The sequence below is a fragment of the Acomys russatus genome, chromosome 23, assembly GCF_903995435.1.
Source record: "Acomys russatus chromosome 23, mAcoRus1.1, whole genome shotgun sequence".
Lineage (NCBI taxonomy): Eukaryota > Metazoa > Chordata > Mammalia > Rodentia > Muridae > Acomys > Acomys russatus.
Window position 1 is genome coordinate 20,586,709 of NC_067159.1, and position 12,881 is coordinate 20,599,589.

Genomic DNA, 12,881 nt, shown 5'->3' on the forward strand with positions numbered 1-12,881 from the left:
ATTGTGTTGGCATTTTGATTGGAATTGCATTGAATGTGTAGATTGCTTTTGCGAAGTTGACCATTTTTACTATATTAATCCTACTGGTTTAAGAACATAGAACATCTTTATATCTTTTTATGTCTTCTTCAAGTTCTTTCTTGCAAGACTTGAAGTTCTTGTCCTATGATTTGGTGTTTTGCTTGGTTATGTTACACCATGATATATTATATTATCTGTAGCTTTTGTGAATGGTGTAGCATCCCTAAGTTCTTTCTCAGGTGTTTATCATTTGTACATAGGAGGGATACTGATTTTTTTAAAATTAATTTTATGTTCAACCACTTCGCTGATAGTATTTATCAGCCATAGGAGTTCTCTGGTGGGAATTTTGAGATCACTTATGTATACTATCGTATCATCTGTGAATAGCAATACTTTGACTTCTTTCTTTCTAATTTGTATCCCCTTGATATCTTTTAGTTGTTTTATGGCTTTGACTAGGGCTTAAAGCAGTGTTTTCAAGAGATAGGATGAGATTGAACAGCCTTGTCTTGTCTCTGATTTCAGTGGCATTGCTTTAAGGTTCTCCACATGTACTTTGATGTTGCCAATACGCTTTCTATATATTGCATTCATTGTGTTTGTGGATGTACCCTGTATCCCTGACCTTTCCAAGATGTAACACCAAGGGATGTTAGATTTTGTTCAAAATTTTTTTGGCATCTAATAAGTTGATCATGTCCATTTTTTTTCTTTCAGTTTGTTTATATGGTGGATTATGTTGATGAATTTTCATATATTGCTCCACCTCGGCATGCCTGGAATGAAGCCTACTCGATCATGGTGGATGATATTTTCGATGTATTCTTGGCTTTGGCTTGCAAATTCTTTTGAATAAATGTTCATAAGGGAAATTGTTCTGGAATTTTCTTTGTTCGGTCTTTGCATGGTTTATGTATCAGGGTGACTGTTGCCTCATAGAATGAGCTTGACAATGCTCCTCTGTTTCTAGTTAGTGGTATAATCTGAGGACTATTGGTATTATTATTTCTTTGAAATTCTAGGCTAAAATAATTTTTTCCTAGGCCTTTTCTTTTTGATAGGTGCCTTTAATGACTACTTTTATTACCTTCAGTGTTATAATACTCTTTTACTTTATATCTGATCTTGATTTAACTTTGATAAGTGGAATCTATCAAGAAAATTGTCCACTTCATTTAGATTTACCAATTTTATGGAGTATGAGCTTTTGAGGTAGGACCTAATAATTCTTTGGATTTCCTCAGTGTCTGTTTGTATGTCCTCAGGTTCACTTCTTGTTTTGTTGATTTAGATATTGTCTCTCTGCTTTTTTGTCAGTTTTGATAAGGGTTTGTCTATCTTGTTGATTTTCTCAAAGAATCATCTCTCGGTTTCATTGATTCTTTTTATTGTTCTCTTTGTTTCTAATTTAATGATTTCATTTCTGAGTTTTATTATTTTTTGCCAAATATTCCTCTTGGGTATGTTCATTTATTTTTTTTAAAGCTTTCAGGTATGCTGTCAAGTTGTTCATATGATACCTCTCTGATTTTTTAATGAAGGTTTAGTGTTATGAACTTTCCTCTTAGCACTGGTTTCATGGTGTGCTATAAGTTTAGGTATGTTGTGTCTTCATTTTCACTGAGTTTTGGAAATCTTTAATTCTTTCTTTATTTCAACCCTGACTCAGTCATCATTGAGCAGAGAGTTGACCAGTTTCCATGAGTATTTGTGCTTTTTGTTATCTCTCTTTTTAAGTCCAACTTTATTTACATATACATTTTTATTATTACACACATATACAATAAACTACCTATAGCAAGAAGAACCATGAAACAATAAGGAATTATATAAATGTTACATTCATAGTGTTTTGCCTATTTGTGTTTGACAACCCTGAAGAAAACATCTTTCCTATCTTGGTGAGTTTAAAATTCTGAATGTAAATCAATATCTATCATATCTTGTCATTATCAACTTAAAAGTCTATCTAGACCTAAAAACATCTTAACCCCTAAACAACTAAGCTTAAGTGTAAGCTTAAACTATCTGATCTTCTACCCCATCAGAGACTTTAGAAGGAATAAAATTAATTACCTGAGTAAACAGGAAGTACAGGTTAGCAGTTTGCAAAATAAAAAAATGACCGAGACAGATTTTATCTATAGAAATCTATTAAATTACATTGGGTTAATTCAATTTTATTGTATCGGTTGAGATTTGCTTTATGACTGACTATATGGTAAATTTTGGAGAAGGTACCAGTACTGAAAAGAAGGTATATTATTTTATGTTTGGATGAAAAGTTCTGTAGGCATCTACTAGGTTTATTTGATTCATGACCTCTGTCAATTTCATTATTTCTCCTTTTAGTTTCTGTTTGATGATATGTCCATTGGTGAGAGTGGGCTGCTGATGGCTTCCACAAATAATATGTGGGGATCTTTGTGTGACTTAAGTTTTAATAATGTTGCTTTTATAAATGTGGGTATTTTTGTTTTTTGGGAATGGATGCTCAGGATTGAGACATCCTCTCGGTGGATTTTTCCTTTGATGAAAATGAAGTGTTTCCCCATCTCTTTTGATTAATTTTGGTTGAAAGTCAATTTTATTAGATATTAAGATGGCTACTCCAGCCTGCTTCTTGGATTGGTTTGCTTAGAAAACATTGTTCCAGAACTTTACTCTGAGGTAACATTTATCTTTGTTGTTTAGATGTGTTTCTTGTATGCAGCAGAATGTTTGGTCCTGTTTATGTATGCTTTTCTCTATCCTGTGCCTTTTTATTGGAGAGGTGAGTCTATTGATGTTGAGGGACATTGATGACCAATGGTTGTTAGTTCCTTTTAATAAGATGTTGATTATGGTAATGTGTCTGTGCGCTTGTCTTCTTTTGGTTTTGCTGTGTGAAGTTATTTATATCCTGTGTTGTCTTGAGTATAGTTACCCTCCTTGGGTTGGAGTTTTCTATCTATTAACTTCTTTAGGTATGTGTTTCTGTTAGACATTTTTTGACTTTGGTTTTGTTATAGAATATCTTGTTTTATCCATCTGTTGAAAGCTTTGCTGGGTATCATAGTCTGGGCTGACATATGTGGTCTCTTAGGGTGTATATGACTTCTTCCCAGGCCCTTCTGGCTTTTATAATCCCTATTGAGAAGTCAGATGTAATTCTGATAAGTTTACCTTTATATGTTATTTGGCCATTTTCTCTTGCAGATTTTAATATTTTTTCTTTGTTCTGTACATTTAGTGTTTTGACTACTATGTGGTGCAAGGATTTTGTATTCTTCTGTAATCTATTTGGTGTTCCCTAAGCCCCTTGTATATTAAAAGGCCTCTCTATCCTTATGTTGGAGAAATTTTCTTCTATAATTTAGTTAAATATAATTTCTATTCCTTGGAACCAAGAATCAATTTCTTCTATTTTATTCTTTACACCTAGGTCCTCTCCTCCATCTCTTATATTCTGTTGATGATGCTTACCTTTGTGATTTCTGTTCTCTTCCCTAAGTTTTCCATATCCAGAACTTCCTCTGGTTATGTTTTCTTTTTTATTTTGTAATTATTTAATTTTATTCAGATTACAACTCCATTGTTATCCCATCACTTGTATCCTCACATTCCTCCTTCCCTCCCACATTCACCTTATTCCCCTCCACTAGATCTAAGATGAAGGGGGACCTCCTCCCCCACTATATGGTCATAGGCTATCAATCACATCTTGGTTGACTTTATTTCCATTTTTCAGTATTGATTCATTTTATTCATTTCCTTCACCTGTTTTATCATGTTTTCCTGTATTTCTTTGAGGGATTTATTTGTTTCCTCTTTAAAATCCTCTTGCATTCATAAGCATAGATTTAAGGTAATTTTCCTGTGTTTCAGTTGTGTTAGGATATCCAGAGCTTGTTGGCATATATATTGCCCTGATTTTCACTGATTGTTTTTTTACCTTGGTCTTTAGCCATCTTGCTGCCTCTGTTTTAGTGTTGGCTGGTGGTTCCTGGAGCCTGCTGAGCTTCTTGGGCATGAGCCGGGTGGGGAGCCCTAGAATGTGCTAGGGGGTTATACAGATCTTCTCTGCTGGTTGTGTCCCAGTTGGGCCTATAGGCAGGGAAATAGGGTATTGTTTCTAACCTATGTGGTCCTGGGGTCCTGCAGGTCTCTTAAGACAGCTAGTAGAGCTGTTAGTAGGCCACATCTGCATGTCTCTGGAATCCAGAGTCATCCTTATTATGTCAGGACTAACTGTGGTGGTCCCCTGTATGTCTCTTTACCCTCTCTTAGGGTAAAAAAAAATGAACTGATGCTGGTGTTTAGGAGTCCACAGCATGCTGGGTTGCTGGCCCTACAGGCACTATGCTCCTGGTACTCAGACTCCTCTGGGTACTGCCAACTTAGAATGGGACCCTGTATGCTTGTGTTGTCCACCCAGTCTCTGCCAGGGACAAGTAGAACCATGGACCAGAGGCTATCCTCAGGAAGGCAGGAGGAGTCTGGTGTCCAGATGCAGGAGTGTGCATTTCTTGAACTGAGGAGTTGTGTTGAGTAGACAGAAGAGACAGGTTGCCAGGAGCCTAAGACTGTGTGTGCCTCTTGGACCCAGGAGGCATTCCTGGGAGGCCTGAAACTCTACATCCCTATCTCCCGGATACCTTCACTTGTCTCATAAACACAGATGTTGGCACTTTGGTGTAAGCAGCCAGATCACTCACTTGGTCTTCAATCTCTGATCTTCTGCTACTCAGATAAAGTATGCGCTGGGTACCACCACCTTGGAGATCTCTCTAGAATGGGTATTGAATCCTCTAGAACTGAAGTTACAGATAGTTGTGGCTGGAAGTGAGGGTTGTGGGAACTGAACCAAGGTCTTCCATAAGAGGAGGGCTCTTGCCCACACTGAGTCATCTCTCCAGCACCACTTGTGTCACTGGTTCATATTAAAACTTCCCCTCCTGGTTAAATTTAGTAGACAAGATTTACTTCTACCTTTTTTACTTGGTATTCATCCTTACAACCATTTTTTGGGGTACACAAAATAAGGGAACTAAGGAAATGATTGGATGCAATTCTTGTGGAACTTAATGTAGAAATTTCTCATGAATCCTTGTCAAGTACACATACATTTCAATATGTATATATATATACATATATATACATGGATTTTTAAAATAGTCATTATTTTTATTGCCAATACTTACTTTGTTTTTACACACACACACACACACACACACACACACACACACACACACACACACTAACTTGGCTGAGGTGATGTCTTATGGGTCCACAGAGAGATCATGCTGCTTTTTTACAGAACCTGAGTTAGGTCTCCAGCACCATCTCAGGTGGCTCATGACCACCTATCATTCCACCTCTAAGAGATCCAGAGCCTCTAGCCTCTGCAAGCACCTGCACTCATAAGCCCAAAGCCACATACTGACATATAGACATACACATAATTAAAAGAATAAAAACAAATATTAAAAAATACTTGTAAACCTAGTATAGAAAATACGTGTGTGTGTGTGTGTGTGTGTGTGTGTGTGTGTTTGTGTGTGTGTGATGTTTAAGTCAAGATATATGAATTGTTTTTTCAAGAGCTCTTAAAACCTTTTCTTTTTTTTGTTATATTTTTTGTGAAGAACCTTGAGGGAACTTCAAAATATTAATTAATCAGTGCACAGAAGACCATCCTTGTCCTCCTATGGCAGGAAATTTCAATGCTGTAGACTACCTTGCCTATTTTTAAAATAATGGCTTTGTCGGGATATGTCACACATACCATATAGTTCACCCCTTGAAAGTGTAATTCTATAATTTTTAGTCTATTCACAAGTGGCACCCTAATTACCACAAATTCCAGGACGTTTCCTTCTCATTTCCAAGAAATCAAATTCCCATTAGCAGCACTCTACCTCATTCTTTCCACAGCCTTTGGCAACCACTAATCTGCTTTCTATTGATCTGCCCTGACTAGGTATTTTATAAATGGAATTATAAAATGCTATCATTTATACATGCTTTTCCCCACTTAGCATAATGTTTCATGGCTCATCTGCAGTGGACAATGTATGTGACTTCACTCCTTATAGGCAGTGGTATGGGTTTTATCCTCTTTGATTAATTTTGGGTTGTTTCCACTTTGTGTCAGTTATTGATAATGCGTATGTGAAAATCTGTGTACACATTTTACATAGAAACATTTTTATTTCATCATAATCCTCATATAATAAAATATAATTGCTGGCAATATTACCTTATTAATTATCCATGGCTCATAGTCATCTGTTTCATATGCTAACATTCTAAGACAACATCAAATTGTTCCTAATGAGGTATCATCTTTACATTCATATGTAGAGCACGTGACAAGTGCAAATGTAGCTCAGTGATGCTGTTGCCTTTCTCCCCAAGTTCACTGATACCATTATTCCTCCGAGCAATAATTATGTGGGCATTTCTATAGTTTCATTGGCCACTTTGTATTTTCTTTGGAAAACTATCTATTGAGAAGTGTTTGTCCATTCAAAAATATAGAGTGACAGAAGCCACCTTTATGAGTTGAGTGTGAGTTGTTATGTATTTTAGAGAAAGTCTTCTATTAAATATGAGTTTCTGTTTTTTCTATATATTTATGAAACTTTTTGATTAATGCAAAGTCAGAAAAATGTCTCCTTTGAAGTGTTTTTAGTTTTAGCTCCTGTTCAGGTCTGTGATGATTTTGAGTTGGTTTTGAATGCTGTGTGAGTCTCTTGTGTTATTTCTGCAGTACTCACCCCTCCTCACATTGAATTTTCTTGATTCTCTTTTCAATACTGAATTCATCATAGGTTACAGTGTCCAGTTGTAGTCTCAATTATGTCATGCATATATAATTTGTAGGCTTGGGACATGACTACACAAACTGTAAATACAGTAATAGGTTTTGGAATTGAAAGTATAATTCTTGTAGATTCATGCTGTTTCCCAAGCATCTTTTGAGCATTCTAGCCTCTTTCATTCAAGTTAACCTTGAGAAGAGTTTCTCAATTTTCAAAAAAAAAAGTGTAATTTTTCTGTGAATTGCATGATGTCATTAAATCAATCCATAAGATAACACCACATTAGCAATAGGAAATTTTCATGGGAATGGCATGTTTTCCCTTTTTTATAATTAAAAATAAAACACGATTGTTGTAGTTTCAGTTGTTTGTTCAATTTATTAATAAGCATTTCCTTCTTTGTAATATGATTCTAAATGAACTGTCAGTTTTCAGACTATTCATTGTCAGCTGGCCCCTTTGGAACTTGATACAAATGGAGTAAGTCATGTATTAGATTCTGTCGTCAACTTGGCACTCTTGAGAGGGGGAACCTCCTCAAATGAGAAATTATCTCCTTTGCTTTGGCCTATGGACACATATATGAAGCATTTTATGTTGGCTGATTGATGTAGAGAGCCCTGCGTGCTGTGAGTGGTATCATCTCAGACGAAATTGGTTGTGGCTATATAAGAAATGTCATAAGCAGGTTCCTACACAAACCTTGATTGAGTTCCTTCCTTCAGGTTCCTGCCTTGAGCTCCTGCCCTGACTTCCCTTTGTTGAGGGATTTTGACCTGGAGCTTCTGAAACCCTTCCCTCCTGAAGCTGTTTGGGTCCTCATTGGGTCACAGAGATAGAGAAGCAAACTAGAAGAGGGCATCTTTGATTGTGCTTTCTTCTGTGTATCACTTCTTAGGACAGATATTATTTGAGGTGCTTCTATGTTAATATATTTACAGTCGTTTATTCTCAGTGCTATGTAGTTTTTCTGGATGTGAATGCAGAAAAATCACATTCTGTGTTTCATCTTAATATGAAGCTTTTTGCATTTACTTTTGTGAATATGAGACATCATTAATATTAATATTCTTCCACAAAACTTTGAATGAATACACTATATATTATTCTCAGGTGCAAATGGCTGGCTGTTGAAACTACGTCATCATTTTTAACAGTGATTGTTAATAGGTTACAGGTCTATTATGAGTGTAATGTTTTTACACCAGAACAATAACACTCAATGGTATACCTTTTTTATTTTATGCACTTCCAAAATACATAGTGGTGCTTAGTTATGGCTTAAATGTTTCTTTTATTCTGTTGAATAATCACGTTGAATTTTATTTTTGTTGGGCTATGTGAATTTCTTCATGAACAATTGATTGCTCATGTACTAGCTTTGTCTTTTTCCACTTAGTCATTTTCCTGTCTTTATTTGTAGGAATACTTTATTTGTTATAGCGTGGATATAAGTATTATTAAGATGCCTAATACGGGCACAAATATGGAAAATTGATCAACTGATCAGAATACAATTAAGTTTTGTAGGAGCTGAAACTTAATTATAGGAAAAAGACTCCAAATGATAGATGGAGTTTAGAGAGAATACTACTTCACTGATATTGGTATGTTGTGATTTCCAGTCTTAAACTATATAAATATCACCTCACAGGCATGCTTTATTAAAAGATGAAATAGGCAAGTGCAAAGCTTCCTGAACAATACTAAAAGAGGTGTTTTTGACTTTGAAGAACATTTCAAATGTATGGGCCATGAAAAGCAATACATATATAACTATGTATTAAAAAACATAATCAATTGAACATTGTTAAATATAAATTTATGTGAGGAACCTAAAATTATGAAAAAAACTAATCCAAAGCATAAAAATTTTTCCAATGCATTGTCCACTTCAAGGAATACAGAATTTAAATTATTATACATTATCCAGATTTTCATTTGGTAATATTTTGACTATGATGATCTTTTCCTTATCATGAGCTAGTTAAAGTGGAAGAACTAAGGCTAAATGGATGAATTGGATACCATTGGGTTGAAAATTAATCAACTCTTGTACATTGGAGTTCAGTAATCTAAAATCTGTATCTTCTGAAATCCAACATGTTTATTTATAACTAGGGAATAGAAATAGCACGTTAATAACCCAATTTCATTATTTACTCTTTCTGTTTATAAAATAAATACAAAAGCAAAAACAAACAAACAAATCTAAAAACTACTGTTTTGTTACTAAAACATGTGAAATCATTAAAATGAATACCCACTTAGGTTAAAATTTGATATAAGTTATACAAACTTAAAACTTACTGGGTTATATACAATTGTTGGTTTAAAGAGTACCATTAAATTAAGAATTGTAGTTTAAAACTTAAATTTACGTTTAGAAACTCAAATGTACTAGTATTAGTGTGTTTACTATATAGTGGAGACATTTTATGACGTTTAAATTGCCTGTGATATTTGTTCTTGATTTAATATCCCTCAAAGACTGGATGTCATAATGATCCAAAAATCGAGCTAATTTTTTTTTTGAGATAAAAATTTGTGCATTCATATATATAATTTGAAGTATAATACATGAGACTGTCCTGAGAATCTGGCGCTACATTTTGGTTAAAATGTGTGGAACTCTTAGCCTACTTTGGCCCCCTCCTTTTAAGTGCACACCTACCTAATTTTGAAATGGGTCATTATCATAAACACTTATCACCAATATTTTGAACTTTTACTCATTTTTCTCTTTTAAGTCTACATTGGCATTAATGAATTTGAGATTATTTAGAAAACTAATTGCTCTTCTGTAAAACCCTGGCCGTTTGGCCAGTTTTATTTGACACTCTTTCTTTCTTTCTTTCTTTCTTTCTTTTTAACACCTATTTTGAAAAAAAGTATGATGAAAAGATTTCTCTCGCAGCTGCATCATAAGACTTTTGAGTTTGTGGCTGTTGAATTTCACTGTCGATTTTAATGAATCCTACCCAATTAAAGCGGTGTGCCTATTTTTCATGAGCCTTCGATTAATACAATCAGTTATAATTTTACATAACCACATAGACAAAAATTTTGGGATGTGTATGGGAAATTAATTTGGTGTTTTAATGTGTTGCAGACCTGCGAGAAGCTGGAGAATAATTTTGATGACATCAAGCACACTACTCTTGGTGAGCGAGGCGCTCTCCGAGAAGCAATGAGGTAAGTCTGGGTCACCATAGCAACAGTCACAGATGTGGTAAAGAAAAAGTCATTCTTCATTATTGGGGGAACAAATGAGTTCATTGCCACCATTCAGCTCTGTTCTCTAAGGTATTAATTTGTCAGTGGAGAGACTTCCCTTGAGGCTGTACTTTGGTTTTGAAGCTGCATAAATGTTAAGCCTCAGTGCACAGTAAAAAATGTAAATGTTTAATTTGTTACTTAGAATGCTTACGGGGTGTCTTGTTTTATATTTATACTAAATTGTGTGATTGAATGAAAATATTGTTCATCTAAATTCTGCCTGTGAGTAGAAAATAAACATTGTGTAAAGGTAGGCGAGCTGAATACCATTCCCTAATTAATATTTAATTTGAAATGGGGTAGTTAAAATTTCATCTTCTGTGTTATTTTTTTTAGGATTGAAAATATTTTTAAAGTGAATTACATTTTCTCACTATTTCACTCCATAGAACCACTTCCCTTTGCTGTAAATGTCTAGAAGTAGCCTGTTGTTGTGCTGGTTGTTTCCACTTAACATCATTATTATTATTTCTCAATAATTGCTCTAGTCTTGATATCTTTTTAATAACCTTTAATGAAGCATCTTTTAAATTCATTTGATCAGAATCAAGGAAAAATTTAACTAGACACTAACAATGTCTGAGTAATAAGCTCGTTATCCTTAGAACAAGGAAGTCACAAACAACCAGCCCTAAAAGTTCCCAGCTTGAAACACACAGTGGCACACTCTTGTGCATTTGTGCAATGAAACAGTGGATTTGTGTCTGTTTTACTCATAAAGCTAACATTACTTAAAAATAATCTTAGTGTTCATTTATTTTAAATGGCTGAAAGAAAGTTAAAACACGGGAAACAGAATGTCTGCTGGTTTAAACATAATTTTGTTATTTCTTGCACACAGCTACCATATACTTTAGTTTAGAAGCCACTCTCATTTAGCAGCCTTCCTTTCACTGTGCAAGCAGCGGGAGAAAGTAATTAAATTTAATAGAAGCTGCCCTCATTTTGAAGGCACTTCTATTTAAAACCACAGGGGGAGGTAATTAAATTTAATGGAAACAGTAGCTTCTACACAAAGATACATGGTACTTCTGTATAGATGATTATGATGTCACAAAAAGGGGAATAATATATTACTAGTGTGGAGGAGAAATTACCAGCTGGAGCAAGGGAACCTATTTTATTGTTAATGTCTTTACTAATAAAAAAGATGGAAAAATAAAACTGAGTACACAATAGAGAATTTGTGTCTATATAAAATACAATGACAGTCAAAGAAAGATTATGTTACTGAAAATAATTGTAAATTTAAAATTAAAAATAAAATATACCATAGGAAAGTCTAGGACAGAAATTATGAATGAATTCCTGTTTTTAAATATGTTCTTTATTCTTTATTGAAAACTGCCATACTGCTATAAATTGAACATGTCATTTATGTGGAGCTTATATTATAATTTTGAATATGTGAAATGCGCATACTAATATCCATTTAGAAAACAATTATTTTGGCAATTTAATTTCTATTCATCTTGAAATAAACACATGAACAAACAGGAAGACAAAGAGGATGCCAGCTCTCATGCTTTTGAATAAAAGAACTGAACACCAAAAACACAGGGAGAATTGAGAGGGCTCTGTGAATGGGTGTGGATGTGAATGAGGGAGACATAATGAACCGAAGGACCTGTGAACAGTGCAGGAGATCTGTCCTCAAGAAAAACCAAGCCGAATTGTAGGAGAACTATAGATAAAAAAGATTCTTAAATTGTGCCAATTTTTAAAATAAATACTACTTAAGCACATACTGGGGGATCTTGCTTCTAATGCAGAAGCAGGAATGAACGCATGGGGGTGTAGAACCAGCATTAATTACCTGGTTGGTGTGACCTCTGGCCACCCATGCAATGAGTAGGGCAGCAGTGCAGATAATTTAATTCAGAATTTAATCACATGGTGGTGAAATGCATTTGTTTACTCAGGCTGAATATTTTATGTGTATACACACACACACACACACACACACACACACACATGTCTGAACTCATTAAACACAGTGAAATAATTTAGTAACCAGTAGCCTTAGATAATGCAGTATATTATTGTCCATGGGTATATTCTGTTTCTCATACTTTCTTTCACAGGAAAAGATCTAGACAGAAGAGATCACAATGAGATTTAAAAAAAAAAAAAATTAAGGAGAAAAAGTGTATTTCTCTGTAATCTGTGATCAGTTATTCCTCATATGAAGGTTGGATGGACCAGCATCAAGCACAGACACGTGAAGAGGTTCACTGAGGGTAAAAGACAGTGTTGGAGGTAGTGAGAATTGTATAAAGTGGAGAAAATGTCACTGGAATGTGAAGACTTGCTCTAAAGACAATAAGGCTGTGATGGAAGGCAACCTTATTTTTGTACTTGTTGTTCTTGTTCTTAAATCAGAGCCGTACATGCAGATAGACTTTTATGATAAATTGTAGGTTTCATCTTTGCCATGAATTCATAAGTAGAAATAGAACAATCAGAGTTTCACTGGGATAACGGGCACTTCGGGACCTCAGAACAGGTGTAGGGCAGCAGGGCACAGGTAGAAATGACGTAGGGATGCCTCAGTTGGCAGAAGGACTGACATCAGGAGGCTCAGTGAGATTATTGTTAAAATATGATGTAGGTCAACTTTATATAGAACCTAGTGTTCTGTGAAAAACAATTTAAATTATTTGAAGGAATCGTTTTTTTTTTTTTTTAGTAGTTTTGATATGTTATTGATAATATCGAGTGTAAAACTATAAAGACACATTTATTGCTCTATGGAGTAGGAATACAGAAGGG

At 34.7% G+C, this 12,881-nt stretch overlaps 1 protein-coding gene across 1 annotated transcript in view; it reads left to right on the forward strand.

Annotated features, from left to right (window-relative positions):
• Window positions 1–12,881, forward strand: part of Dpyd (dihydropyrimidine dehydrogenase) — an 877,326-nt gene that overhangs the window by 105,839 nt on the left and 758,606 nt on the right. Inside the window, 1 exon segment of the mRNA XM_051165995.1 lies at window positions 9,943–10,025. Coding sequence (XP_051021952.1) covers window positions 9,943–10,025 — 83 coding nt within the window.